At 33.3% G+C, this 15,876-nt stretch overlaps 1 protein-coding gene across 2 annotated transcripts in view; it reads right to left on the reverse strand.

Moving 5' to 3' along the window:
* Nucleotides 1-1,834: 1,834 nt before the first annotated feature.
* fray (oxidative stress responsive kinase frayed) overlaps nt 1,835-15,876 on the reverse strand; it is a 36,830-nt gene continuing 22,788 nt past the window's right edge. The window contains exons 8-11 of one of the 2 annotated variants that reach the window (XM_085946776.1): nt 13,926-14,120; nt 9,628-9,713; nt 7,191-7,383; nt 1,835-4,314 (exon numbers count right to left, since the gene is read on the reverse strand). In XM_085946776.1, coding sequence (XP_085802902.1) covers nt 4,240-4,314; nt 7,191-7,383; nt 9,628-9,713; nt 13,926-14,120 — 549 coding nt within the window. In that variant the 3' untranslated portion in view covers nt 1,835-4,239. Of the gene's footprint in view, nt 4,315-7,190; nt 7,384-7,719; nt 8,348-9,627; nt 9,714-13,925; nt 14,121-15,876 lie in introns of those variants that run through there. The other variant, XM_085946784.1, reaches the window with a different exon arrangement.

Genomic DNA, 15,876 nt, shown 5'->3' on the forward strand with positions numbered 1-15,876 from the left:
TAATGTGCGGTGGCTTTAAATGAAGTTATGTTTTTGAAAAAAATATAGTTGAGGTACCCTTAAAGACTACCTATTTACTCACATTATAGACATTATTTGAAATTCAAGTTGATCCTGCAATAGTCTTCGTTCAATCCATTATACAGTTTATTTTCCGTCACACTACCTTGGAGTGGTGATAATCTATCTTCATTGTACATTGGTACAATAATTTATATTTATTTATGTAAAAATGACTGTTTTGAAAATTATCAAATTAAATTATAGTTTAGTTTAATACAATATATTGAATTTATGCATTTACATCAATTTTCTAATGTATAAACAGCCCAAATTGGCAATATTTATGTATTTATATGCATACTTAATTTTGTTGATTTGCAGTAAATGTAACATCATACCGCAGAAACAAATTATTGATTCACTTGCTAACACACCATTGAAATCAATAATCTTAGTTTAAAGTACCCGTGCTAAAAATCACTAAAGTAAATTATAAATTACCGATACGATAAAACAAAATATTACATAATTAAAGAGAATGAGCAGAAAAAAACCCATTAAAAATCTTGTGACAGAAATTTGAATATGCGTAACACAGGAAAACAAAATGAAGGTTAGTGAAATTTTTGAGAAATCAATAAACCAATTTCAAAACCATGAGATTTTTCTTCTTTACAAAAAAAAAATTCTCTTCAGAATCGTAAGTCGAAACCTTTTTTTTTTAAACTTCAATAGAAAGGTCTAGTGCAGGGGTAGTCAACCTGGTCTCTACCGCCCACTAGTGGGCGTTCCAGCTTTCATGGTGGGCGGTAGGGGTTTTAAAAATATTTTCATTATATTTTCTTAAAATTCCCCGTGACAATTAAATAAACAGTATTTAGTTTCGCAGCATCAACCTCAGGGATCACATTAATAATTTAATTACCTAATTAAATGTAATTTCATCAGACTTCATGCTTCTATGTATGCAAAGTATAAATAAAAATATAGATTTAACTACAGTAAGTTGTTTTATAAAGATTTATTCTGCCAAACTTAGCGAAAATCACCATTACTGTGGAATCGGTGGGCGGTTAGAAAATTTTACTACCAACAGAGATACAAAAGTGGGCGGTAGGTATAAAAAGGTTGAATACCCATGGTCTAGTGAATATATTTTACTAAATATTATGTGCAATGAAAATGAAACGTAGAAAATGCATTCTTGACCAAAGAATAACTTGAAAAACTGCAATAACCAGATAACATAATATGAAAGGAAATAAGTACAACTTTATTCTAAAAAGAACAAAGAAAAAAAATGTTATTTTAGGTAATTTATATGTTTATTTATGTATGATGAGAAAGGATGTCAGGATGACAGAAATATCTTACCTAGAAAGGTTATGGATTGTTTAGGCGTAAATCCTTTGCAAAACCGTAAATTATTTATTTTCAACCTATATTATAGTGTTTCCCACGAAGAGGCTAGAACGCTCACCTATTGCTCGGTTGGGCTCATATTCATCATAACCATTTTTGTGTTTGCTATGTGTTTTGGATTCTGCAAATGGCTAACATGACAATGAACCCACCTAAGTCTATTGTGATACATACATAATGTGTATGTACAAATGCCCTGTTTTGGAGTAGAAATGATGATTTCATACATATATGTAGTATGTATAAATTTCATTTTATAAAATTTAAAATATTGAATACTACAGCAGGATTAAAAATAAATTAATAAATTCACTAAATGATTAAAAAAAATTTAAAAAGTCAGTATTCTTTAAAATAAAATAGTACGCCTACCTATAGGTATAAATATGATTTTTATTTTTTTATTTATGAATATTAGCGTATTTAACTTTTCATCAATATTATAGTATATTAATTTTGATGGGTACCCAACAGCAATTTTACACAATATGTATTTAAATATTACATTGTATTTTATAAGTTACAGGCAGTTTGAAAAGTGGAATGATATGTCTGCACCTCTTCAAGTATTTCTATTTACCAAAAATGTATATTTATAATATAATCATTCCATGTAATTCTAGAAATATGTATTCTTTTAAATGTTCATGATCATAATTCTTCATCAAGAAGTGTAACATGGCAACATTACTTAAGAATTGATCTTTAAGTGCAGACCAGGGAACACACAAAATTAATGTGAACTGGCTTACCCATTGGGTGTGATAAAACAGGCTACGGATGTAGTGTGGAAAAATATGGGATAAACTTAAACACGTACTAAAGAACATGCTATTTTTAATAGTAACATCTGTATAATAATATTATGCATTAAAATTTGTCACGCAAACGTAACGTGCATTCAATATTGAGGGCAGTCGGCACGCTTTGTTATAATTAGGTTTTATGACCTGACCGTTATAAAGTAAACTGCTTCAAAACCTTGGTCCTTGGTGATGGCTTTCACATTTCTATATATTAATCTGTTCTGTGGTGCAGACAATAATAGAGAACATTCCCGATTTGTCAACTAACTATCAATAGTATTATCAAACATTACCCAATAAAATATTTCACAGGATTTTTTATATAACACTGTGGAGTTTTCATTTAATTATTAGCGTAACATAATATACAAATATAGTAATCTAGTTTTTAACAGTATCGAAATAAATATACATATAATGAATGTGTAAATAAAATATTTAAAATTAATTGAAGTCATAGTATACAGAAAAAACTAAATATACAAAAAAACAGTGTTTATTTATTTGATGACAATATTCTGATGATAGTATTGATCACATAATACTAAATTCTTGGTTATCAATAATAATATTATACATGAAACTTGATTAAAAAATAAAAAAAACCTATCTCTATAAAAATATTATTTTTCAAGCCTTTTTGGTGCATTTTTCATATAAATTTAAATGACAAAAGGCAAATAAATACTCAGTGCGTAAATAACATCATAACATAATAAATTTAATATTTAAACATACATTTATACCAACATCCAGTGCTTTTTTGTGATAGTAAGACTGCTGTAACCTTTTTAAGAGGACATTGAAAATTACAGATCTCTTGAAGCTCCGTCCGCTCTTCCAAGCAACCTCAACTTACCCAACTCAGAAAAACCAACTAAATTGCGACTTGCACAGTCACGATTAATTCCAGGGTAAAAATGTCAATATGGAATCAATTTTTATACACCTCATCATTGAACCAAATGTCATCAGGCGAAGAAGCAATGATTTTGTCGAATAAGAAGCAAGTGGAAATATTGGGTGCATTTATTTTTGTACAACGCATACATAGACGCCGATCTTAATCAGGCATATCACGAGGCCCTACATTTAGGAAAACATTACCAGTTAGTTGTTTATGCTTCAGAATATCACAGGAGCAGTTATCCAAGACCGAGGTCGCCATGCACTCAAATGTGCTTTGATTGAAATTTACATGTAGTAAGATGAATCTAACTGTAATTAATAAAATTGAAGAGCTTTTCTATCATTGGAATGCATCTTTGTAGTAACACAAAAAAAGCACTGGATATATTTCATAATAATTAATCGCAATAAATAACTGAGCAGATACACCTCACTTAAATACTAAATTTTGTCTTACATCCTTTGAATAATTTTCATGGAAAAGGCGATTTCATTTATTGATAATATCAATTTATTAGAACAAAGCAAATAATTTAGAAAAACAAATGATCATTGATTATAAAAAATTATTTCACAGCTACAAGAATAAAATCTACATTTAATACAGATTAAATATTATTAAAATCAATAATGAAATACACACAAGTGAAAAACAAATGAAAGTAACATTCTTCGACCACAATTTTATTATGCCTCAATTATGCCTGATTTATTATGCGATTTGATTGCTGCGGGCAGAATTTAAAATGACAATTTAATTATAAGAATTACAACAGAGATTATTGATTGCCACGTGCAGACAAAATGTCGAAATAATTACAATTAATTACAACACAGCTTCAATTGATTGCGCCATTTGACCGAATGATTGAACAATTACAACACAGAGTGGAATTAAAATATTAAAAAATACAACTACCTATCGTTGATTCTTATTCGCCCTTGGGTTTTTAACATTTTTATCAATCTCAAAATATAAAGTTTCTTGAAAATAAAAAGCATTGGCATTTAGTGTTTGATAATAGACATTCACTAATTACTGTTTATGAAGGGTTACGAGTTAGTAGAGGGGAGGGTCGGGTTTGAGGGGGCTAAGTCACTAGTCTGCAATGGAGATCTGCGCAAATCCAATCAGTGCTTTATCATCAAACTGCTCCGTAGAATTGGCTGAATCCTGAAATATTAAATAGAATTTTAGAATCTATTTAGAATTTACCGTTAAAAACGATAGTAGTGGTAACTCTTGTGGGTAGGCGATCTCAAAACCCTGTAGTTATAGAGAGTGCCAACTCTAATGTATTTAGTAGTATTTTGAATTACTATTAATTATTCATGCTAATTTTAATTAATTTATATAGTTTCTACGTGTGCGTATGTTAACACTATACGGTCCGCGAATTTTCGCGAAGAACCTACGCCAATATCCGGTATTTTTTAATGAAAATCAACAAATTTCGATCGCGAAGTTAAAAATGATATAACTTTTGAACCTATTGATATATTTCAATAAAATTTTCAGAAAATACTTAAAATATATCAATGCATCAAATTGTGTCATTTATTTAACACTTGTCAACCTCTGGCCCGCGTTCCATAAAGGTAAAGTATATAATTTGTAAATTTTCGTAAATTGTTTATTATATGTTATTAGATTAGTTCAATTTGTTAAATATAATGTAAAGGAAACAGCCTATTGATATAAAGCAATCACAATATATTATTTTTTAATTAAAAAATGTAATAAAATATTCAAATACAAAATGTTTTACACCGCTATAGAATACGTATCAATTCATTTTTAGCGCTACTACTCATATCTCTGATTATCAGCATAACAAGTCATAACAAAGACTTCACACAAACTGTGAAGTGTTTAAAAATAAATGCACATTCATTCCCGAACGAACACTAATCTGATTTATTGGTTTTATGGCTGAGGCAGTGCAGTGGCGTGCATATTTTCGAGTAAATTCAAATAAATAAAATGCACGCATATACATTCCCACCGTTTATTACAATTTGGTATTATTGTAGGAATCGAGACAATCCAATAACAGTGCAGAGGCGTGCGTAAAAAATTCATATAACAAAATCTATGAGCAATAGGATTGTAAAACAAACATCTACATTCCACAAAAATATTTGAATCAACACTCAATCTTATGGATAATACCTTTAGATAACTGGCTAGGCACGAAATAATTATTATCACACTAAAGCTGAAATTATTTGAAATAGTTTATAAAACTATGAATGTAAAATGAACTAACAACTAATACACTTTTTTTTAAATTATACGAAGAAAACCAATTACCAATATGTAGATGTAGAGGTACTTTACACTCTTTGGACATGTAAATAGTTTCTTTTCGAAGTTTATGTGAGGAACACACTTTACACTTTCTTCTTAAACGTTTATTAGTGTCGGAAATCCCCGGAAATATTTGATTGTGATTGAAAATTACACTAAAATCTCCGATATCTTCAGTCACTGGGAATATCTGACATACAATCCGCATAGTTTTCCTCTGTTTAAAAACGAATGGTCCTCCATTTTAAAAAGTTTTTTTGGAGATAAAACTAATAAAAAATATATATCCTAGCTGAAATATACTTAGATTAATTATTTTTTCAATGAAATTAGTGCAATATAAATAATAATAGCTATTATTTATGCAGTTACACAAGCAATAATCTCCCGAAAAAAGCGAACGAAAATGACAACGCGATACAAGTTCACATTTATAACTATTCTCATTTTCAAGTTAAGATTTCTATCATGGATGATGAAGCATGGTGGGTGGATGTTTCATGGGTAATAAACCATTAATGACAAATTATCAAATAGGATGCAATTTCATAGCGAAAAATCGCGTTCATTTAAAAAAAAAAGAATGCAGGTTCATAAATGGGTGACTACCACTGAAAAGGGTCGACAATTAAATTTCGAAGTTGAAGTGACGACACTGGAATATAACATTGAGTGTTTATTACCGTTTTTGTTTACATCTCGTGATTCAGCCGTCTAGAAATGGGCTTGTAACTAATAAAAAAAATGGTATAGGTACAAAAAAAATACTGAATGGTATTACGTCCGCCATCTCTGTAAAAACCCCGAAATATTTTTTTTCCATCATGCTTTTACTTCTTGCACATGTCATTCAACCATCTGTCGATAGATCTTGCAACCAAATATTAAATTTCATATTTATTTTTCACAGTAAAGATATGCCTATGTGAGGACGCCACGTAGGCGTCACCGGATCGTAACGTTCGGCTTGCAAAGGACGCCAATGTGGCGTGACCGGACCGTAAAGTGTTAAAATTACTTGCGATATTATAACCATAGATAATATTTTGAACAGAACCCAACCTGCAGACCATAGAAAATACATAGTGCCAACCACTAAAAAAAAAACCTGATTTTGAAAAATGTGTAGACATGGAGATTATGATAAAAACGTTCAAAAGGTCACGCAGGTGTCGATGCAGTGCGGTTGAACGTGAGGTGACCTCATTGTTGTTTTGGTGATTTCGACAGATTTTGCTAATTGATAAGGTTTGTTTAAAGGTTCAAAATGTGCTACGGGATGGAAGCATCAATCTGATAACATTTTAAATACCAGGAATAATGACATTACACACTTTTTTCCTATAGCGCAGCTAATTGTGACATCACGTGATAGTTCGTGACACCATAATATATTTCGCGCTTTAATGGTTAATGCTAATACCCCCCATGCGAACTGTGGTGTCCGTTTCATTCCTCTTCCTATCTTTTCAGGACATTTGTGTCAGTTTTATTTGATACAAATCATCTCCTGACTATTAAAACCTTGTAAGTCTGATTGAGAAGAATGTTGAAGGGAAGGAAAAATGTAATAAAAACAATATTTTAAACACCTCTCTAATCGATGAATTTGCTAACACTGGTTGTGAAATACGAGGTTTTAATATTTGAAACCACGAGACTCACGAGTTTTTAAAATTTGTATATTTAAAATTTAAAATAATAACTCTATTTATAATTTAAATATGAGAACTACTTACCAAATGGAAGGTGACAGATTTCCGAGCTGTAGTATTCACCTCCGTAATGAGCTTATTGAGATGCTTAGCTATGACATTGACATCGCGTTGGTCAATCAATCCGGCGCCCTCCAGCTCGGTTGCAATTCCCTGGGCTGAATCTTTCCCCAGTGAGAAATCAAACCGGATATCATCTAATTCACGCCGAGCATTCCTTAAAACAACAGAAAACAATCAATATCATCTCATTTCCAGAGCGTCGCTGGGTATAAAATATTGTAAGTGATTATTGATCGAGATAAACCCCTATAATGAAATATGATATACAAATTATCAACACGTAGAGGTATGTCATTTTTGCGGTACTTTGCTACAGTTTGCAGGGTGTCATCACTAAATTAGAATCAAAACACCGACAATTTCAAGTTATTCAAAATAGGTATTGCAATGATATCAGATAAAAGTGACACCGGCCTTTCTCTATCTATGAGAATGGTGAAGGCCGTATCACTAACAGGCCAAGAAGCGGGGTGGAATTGAAACGCACGTTGCGGCTTGGCAGGTGTTTATTATTTTCAAAATGCTGTAGGTATTGTCGATTAGGCGGCGCGGCCGGCTGGAGATGAAGGCATCTTGGCGGCTGCCGACGCGGTTTTGCTGGCTGGAGGTAATAGTGGCGTGTTTTTCTGGTACTAGGTATTTTCGACTTGGTTTGCTGTGAGATGCGGCATGGCTGGATGTAGGTAATTGTGGCGTAGTTGTCTATAGGTGAGACGTCCAAGGTGAGAAGCAAAATGGCGCGCCAACAAAAAGTGTGGCATACGCGGCGTCACTCAGCGAATGTTCGCGTTACTTGCTGCGGAGATGTCCATTCGGGGCGGCGGTCGGGACGAGAAGCAGGAAATGGTAATGGCCGCTTCCTTTTCCGGTGTCAGTCTGTGGGTAGCGAACCTCTCTGTTTTACCATCGGATCTCCCTGTCTCGTGGCAGCCGTTTTCGGCAGCTTCGCGTCTGTATTTTGGTGGGAGCGCGGACGAATTTGAAAGTCGGAAATTTCAGTAGAGGTAGGCTGTTCTTCGCTGAGGGTTGCGAGCGCTGCGAAGGATGGACACAGGCTGCGGTGCTTCCAACTTTCCGGGTGGAAGTAGGCTGTGATGCTTTTGACAAGTTGAAGTGGGCTGTGGTGCAAAATTAAAGTGGATATAGGCTGTTTCTATGCAAGTGTGCAGGAGTAGGATGCGGCAGGTCGTGGTCTTTGGGACAGTTGATTGTTCGGTCAGTCCCTTTAAGGGGGGACATGCTCAGCGTAGGTCAAAATGGAACTTTTATTGCATTTTCAAACCATGATCCTGGACATTCCTTAAACGTTGTAGATAATCTATTTATATAATTTTGAAGGGTACTGTTCGGTTATACCGGAGCCAGCGGAAAACGCATTTTGAAAATAGCCGATAAACTGGATTATTTGTTAGGTTAACCTTACCAAACCTAACCTAACCTAACCTAACCCAACCTAACCGAACCTTAACTAACCCAAACTAACAAATAATCCAGTTTATCGGCTATTTTCAAAATGCGTTTTCCGCTGGCTCCGGTATAACCGAACAGTACCTTTTGAAGCCTTGTTATCCGTTTGAGTGTGGAAAAACATCTTTCACTTTCCAATGATGTCAATGGAATAGTGCAAATAATTAAGTTTAATAGTAAAACCATTTTCGTAAATGTGTCAATAAGATTTTTTTCTATTATAATGTTTAATAATGCTGAGGCAATATCAGCATTATAAAAAATATCCAAGCTGTAAATAACAGACAATAATTATTAATAATATGAATCCGCTTTCGGGAGGTTTTACTGGGTGTCTTAAGAGTCTTGAGCGGCTCGAGCAACAAAAAACATATAAAACTGTATGTGAAAATGTTCGTAGACAAAGTCTTTTTGGTTTTACGTTTATACGGTTCGAGTACGGAACGCACCTTGGCGACAGTGAGTAGCGCTCGAAGAAGTATTACTATCTCACACTATCACCTACAGACGAATATTATTGCTGTCGCACTCATTCTCATTACAAGGCATGATTGCTTGAGCGATCGACGGAACGCGCTCCTGGCGAGGTATTTGGCAAAGCGAAACCTACACGGGCGATGCCGGCGAGTCGCGTAAACATGAACATTGTATGCATTTAAAATAGCCTAAATACATACTTATTAGAATTTGTTTTTGTATATGAATTAATGACTACGGTAATAGTTCAGAACACTTTTAATAAATCAAATATAAATGAAATACTTATTTAAAAAAAAAATCTTTTCGCATAAATTGAGTGGGTAGGTGTTCACCGCTCCAGCGCTCTCAAGGGCGCATCGCCACTGATAGCTAGTAACTAGAGTAATATTGTAATCAAAGTACAAATGCAAAATAATTGTCAGAAGTATTATAAAAGTTCAAGATGACCAACCTTATTCTCAGGACCAGATTGATTGGCTCGGAGCCTACAAGGTATGCGGGTCCCGGTATCACATTGCTTTCCGGGCAGTACACATCCTAAAAATTATAATTTATAGTACATATCAGTTTATTAATGAAAGAGATACATGATAATAATTATAAACACCCACTCTTCTAAATTGACAAATTCAAAGTATACAACAATTAATTTTAACCAAATGACCGTTTTATTCCCACTGGGCCAAAATATCGGCCCACCCTACTTCCACGAAGAGTCCCACGGGGCCAATTCATCGGCCCTGTATTTTTGAAATTAAATGAACATAAAAATTTGAACAAACTAACTGTGTATTTTTTATATGTAGAATGTAAGATGTCAGTTGAGGCCAAGTAGGGAAAATAAATCAAACGAGAAATCATTTCGAGATTAAATGCAAAACAACTGCAAAAGTCGTGAACTTGATAATGTAAAAGTGAAGTAACTGAAAGAACATGCAATATAATGTAGATATAAACCAAATATTATGGTTTTTTTTTAGAAACTATATTTCTCCTAACAAAACGAAGACTTCAAACCCTAATATATCCAAAATATGTCTTTTGCAGATGCCTTGGTTTTACACTCACGGTGCGATATATAGATTCCATATCTAAACATTCCATGATTATTATAAACATGGTTGTTAACCCTCCTCCCGCTAACGGCATCTAGAAATGCCCATGATAGTTAAACCGTTCACCGCTAAGGGCATTCAGAAGTGCCCATAAGTTTCTACCTCCGTATTTTTGTAATTCGGCGAGTAATACAGTCGAAATTTGTTTGAAAAACTAGCTGGGTTATTCCTTTACTGACATCTGTGATTTTTTTTCAATAAGACTTTTTAAATAATTCGAAATTAAGCAAAGACACATACCCTGTCGATATTGGAGTAAAACAGATTTCCAATGATTGGTTTCAAAATTTACCGCTAGTTGCTTTGCGCAATTTGCGCCGGCGCGAATTGATTTAATGATCTCATACATGAAATCGACCAGTGCGACGATAATTTTCAACAGTCGATTGCTTTCGTGTTGTGATTGATAAATTTCAAAGTTTTTTACGGTTTTCTATAAAATTATTATTGATGCGCCATTCTGTTATTAATTAAATATGTGCGTTAATTCTTTAAATGAAACGTGATTTTATGAATACAATCAGTGGCTGTGAAGTGAAAACGAAATTATTAACACATAAATAATTTAAAATTCCTATAATAAATCTTTTGTACTGTACGGAAATACATACGAAAAATTGAGAATAGGTAAATAATAATCAGTAAAATATTTAAATTTAAATTAAAAACTGTAAAATAGATTTTCAAAATTCACGGCCACTCATTTTTATTTCAAGGAAAGTGATGATTAAAATTCTTTTCATTTCAGTCGAATAAAGAACTAAGATTAAAATTTAATATTATTGTGTAGTGAATTAAAACTTTAAATTTCCTCAAAACTGTTAAGTTATAATAGTATATTTAGTGTTTAAATAAAAATGTCTATCCCTCATGTTGAATGCTTGGATTCGGACTATGAGATGGAAAGTGATAATGAAGAAGCTGCGCTAGTAGAACATCCCGACGATGTTGACGAACCTTCCAATATAGACACTGATGAAGGAGTGGCTGAGCCGTCTACCAGTGCAGCACCAGATAGTTTACTCCAATCGTGGACTGCGGGTCCCTTCGTGCCGATCACATACGATTTTGATAGTTTCAACTCAGGCGTTAACCCTAGTGTACAGCTCAATGAAAATTCCACAGAAATGGAATTTTTTCGTCATTTTCTCAACAAAACAATAATGAATACCATAGTTAACCATACAAATAATTACCACAACCATATGCTCAACACACAGGCCCACACTCCGAATGCAAGGATCCATGCCTGGTATGATACATGCCCAGAAGAGATGTATGTTTTTTATGCTGTATCAATGTTGATGACAAGAAATCGCCATCTCACAATTGAAGAACATTGGAGTGCTGATCCATTATTAAAGTCTAAAATATTTGGCCAAACTATGATAAGAGATCGGTATGAGTTGATTCTACAAATGCTACATTATTCTGATACCCAAACCCCTACTGGAGATCGCCTTTATAAAGTGCGCTCACTTCTTGACCACTGCAGAAAAATATTCAAAGAAACAATGCTACCAAACGAAAATCTCTGCATCGACGAAAGTATCATTGTATTTAAAGGGAGATTAATATTCAAACAATTCATACCGTCAAAAAGACATAGGTTTGGAATTAAATTATTTGTGATTTGTGATGTGGAAACCGGTTATATTTTAGACTTTATTATTTATTGTGGTGTAGAAACCGAAATATGTGATAGTGAACTTTTAGGAATATCTGGGGCTGTTGTCACCACTTTGATGAAGGATTATTTTGGAAAAGGGCATAAACTATTTTGTGATAATTGGTACAGCAGCCCAGAATTATTTCAGTTTCTACATAAAAAAAAGACAAATGCTTGCGGCACGGTACGTAAAACACGAAAGTCAATGCCAAAATTTGATAAACTGAAGAAAGGACAAGTAAAATCTCTTAACCGTGGCCCATTGCTCGTGTTAAAATGGCATGATAGGCGGGAAGTGCATATGATCAGTACCATGCACGATGACTCCATGGTACCGACAGAAAAAATTAATAGGGCCACAGGACAACCCATTATAAAACCACAATGCGTTGTGGATTATAATAAAAATATGGGCACGGTAGACAAAGCTGACATGATGTTGAGCAGCCTCTCGTGTATGCGAAAGAGTCTTAAGTGGTATAAAAAGGTTGGGTTCCACATCATAGATTTATTTTTATTAAATAGTAGCATTCTTTACAAAGTAATCACCGGTAAAAAAATTAGTTTAGCTGAATTTCAATTAAACGTAATCCGACAATTAATCGAAACATATGGCAGTGCCTCAAGACCATCGACATCACAAACTACTCGTGTAGCTAATAACCCAAAAAGAATTTTAAAAACAGAGCTCCTAAGACATTTACCCCGTAAAATTCCTCCAACAGTAAATAAAACAAAACCATATCGAAGATGTCGTGTGTGTATTGCTTCAACTACTAAAGATAAAAAAAGAAAAATGACGAACATTATGTGTGAAGCATGTGATGTCGCTTTATGCTCTGTGCCCTGTTTTTATGACTACCATGACAGAATCAATTTTTGAAATATAATTAAGCCATAAACATTAATTAGGTGTGACTGAAATATGAGACCAAGTTGTAAGGAAATAAAATAACAATAACGATTGTGTGCGTTCTGTGTTGGTGTTAAAAAACTGTGAACATTAATCATCGGCGCAAGTGTCTACCACTTATCGGGTATCAAGGGAGGCCACTTCACTCTGCGGTATGTACTCCAAGCATGCTTTATTATGTATGACAGAATTTCTTAAAGCTGTGTTGCTTAATTTACGATCTTTTTGTTTATTTTCACATGCTGTGAAATTAAAAGGAATGTTTTATAATAGCTAGAGCCATTCAGTGGATTTTTAGGTACATTTTTAATGACGTTTCGGTATGATTTATGAATCGTAAAAAACACAGCGCGCCCGAACAAGTACATGAGCGAAATTACGTCGCGATAAAAAGGTTAAAAACCATGTCTATCATTCTGAGGATGTGAAAAAATATTTTTTTCATTTTAATATCGAATTTAGTGTATTAATTATCGAATTTTGTGAAAAATATCTTTGCAAATTATATTCATCATATTAGTCACTAGTCCTTGATACTGTATTATTTTGTAGATTTCTCTTGTGGATTTTTTAATTTAAATAAATCTATTTCATTGAAAAATAATATAATTTCGATATTCTTTCTGTCAGTAAATAAGAATAGGTTTTAATAGAGAATAAGAGTCAATTGTAAATAAAAAAAATGTTTTCATACTTGTTTTGTAGTTAAACTAAGTCAAAATAAATAATTATGCTTTTTTTTTTTTTGTTTTATGGATGTAAAATCTCTATATTAAACCTTTTATTATTATTCACACAATTGAGAACATATAAAAAAGTTAAAATTTTTAAAACGTTGTATAGGATTATTTATTTTGTAAGAGTAATGTTTTTTTTTTTTAACTATAATTCAAAATGACAAAACGAAAGTAATCATTTTCAATAAATTATACACAAATCTCATAAAAGCAGATATTCTTGTGTGAAAATTTAAGATTTCATTCAACTCTTCATTTGAAATTATTAGTAAGTAAGATACATAATTTGGAAACAGCAATCCGGTGAGGACTTACTGTTTCATTATCGCTTCCCGAGGAGTCGGCTCGGTCCAAACGGTTCATGGGGCGGTCATCAGCATTATTGTCTTCAGAATCAGAATCATTGGTGGAGGGGGAAGCTCCTCCGCTTTCGTCTTCCTCCGACCATTGCCATTCACCTGTCACAGTGCGATGCAGGCGACCAGAGGCCCCAGCTTGCCGCTTGCTGGCCTGTCCATACATACAGAATATTTCATTAGGAAAAACATACTACCACCAAAACGAGGATATAAACATAAAAACCATGGATAGTGTTTGATTAGTTAAGCTCATAATATGGTAGATAATCTCTGGATTAGGGGCAGGGCCTGTCAGTGGCGAAGGGTGACTTTTGGAAAGAGGTAAGCTGTGGAGTAACCAAACTTATCAGATATATTTACGGGAAATAAGAAGATAACCCTATATTACTACTGATGAATAGGTACACTAAATCGATGAAATTTCAGAATCTCAATTAGTTTGATATAATTAGTTTATAAATAAGCAATTCGATTGAATTATGTATTTTCCTAAACATTTATAAACGTAACATACGCTCAAAATATATATCTATCATCTTTGAAAATATCCGTTGTTGTGTATAATATGTTCCATAACAATTTATAATTTAACCTGTAAAGCTAGACATTTTAAAATACTTCTATATTTAAAACACAGACTTAGGTATAAATAACTGAAAAATAAAAATCGCGAGATAAATTATTTTATATTTTTAACAACAATCAATATTTATATGTGATTGAATCCCATAGAAATTATTTTTTAAATTATCTTCTTATTAATTATTTTGAATTAATGTGCGGATGTAAGCGCTAACTAAACAGCCTATGATTTTGGAATAAAAAGCCAGACAGACACTGGCGTTAGTGGCGTCACGTGACTAAAAACGCATACAAACCACATCTTAAATTCCCATCGAATATTTCATAACATAGTTGAATCCATGCGGCAGTAGTTATGGTTATAAACCTTACTAATTTATAAAATAAAGCTATGTACTTCTGAATTTTGATGATAGATGACTATCAATTATCTTGGATTTTTCAGTGTATTTATTTTTTTAAATTTAAATTATTTGCTTGAAGATCTATTTTTCTTAGTAGGTAGGCTTTAAATAATCGCCTACTATGGAGCCACTGGGGCCTGTGCTGTGACCCAGGGTGGGTTCTAGCCTCCTACAAGAACTTAATCGATCTCCACCTATCCTGATCCAATGTCCTTCAGGTGTCTTCACCGACCGCTCTAGCATCTTTGTTGACAACGTCTAACCACCAGAGTCTGGCCCTGCCAATCAACCTCCAACCGTTTGGTTTGGTATCAAAGATTCCCCTTGGTGGATGAACACTGCCCATTTTTGCTACATGGCTCGCCGATTGGAGCCTGACAAGTTTTCCGAGAGATACATCCTTCTTGGAAGAGGTTGCAGAGTTCCAGCTTATGCCAAATAAGCCATTATTCTACTTCATGCATTCATTGCATATTGAAATAAATAGTAATAATTTAATCAGATGTATGTCACAAGCTCTACAATTGTGTTCGCGCAAGGCCGGCCATAGAAAATTTACAATCCTTGTACTAGTCCTGGTCAATTGTTGTAAATAATTCAATATTAACTATATAACTAGCACTATGATTCGCAATTAAATATCATGGTCTGAATATAGTTGGCCTTGCCTATAATAATAAAACCGATGTAAGGTCTGACTTGAAATAAGACCGAAAATGTTGAAGTATACTTTTCCCATGATGAGAACATGTTCATATAATTCTATACTAATTTATTGAGAAATCTTTACAAGTTATTCTTATTTAGTTCTTAATTCTTTTTAATTTTTTTGGGATCAACAAATTGAGTGGTATCTATCAACGTCTACAGTCGAATTTTTATAGCATGTCACTTGTTGAAAATAGATGTGCCCATATAGTG

Source organism: Rhyacophila brunnea, unplaced genomic scaffold (genome assembly GCF_057557595.1).
Source record: "Rhyacophila brunnea isolate RB1 unplaced genomic scaffold, BYU_Rbru_1.0 scaffold_1, whole genome shotgun sequence".
Classification (NCBI taxonomy): domain Eukaryota; kingdom Metazoa; phylum Arthropoda; class Insecta; order Trichoptera; family Rhyacophilidae; genus Rhyacophila; species Rhyacophila brunnea.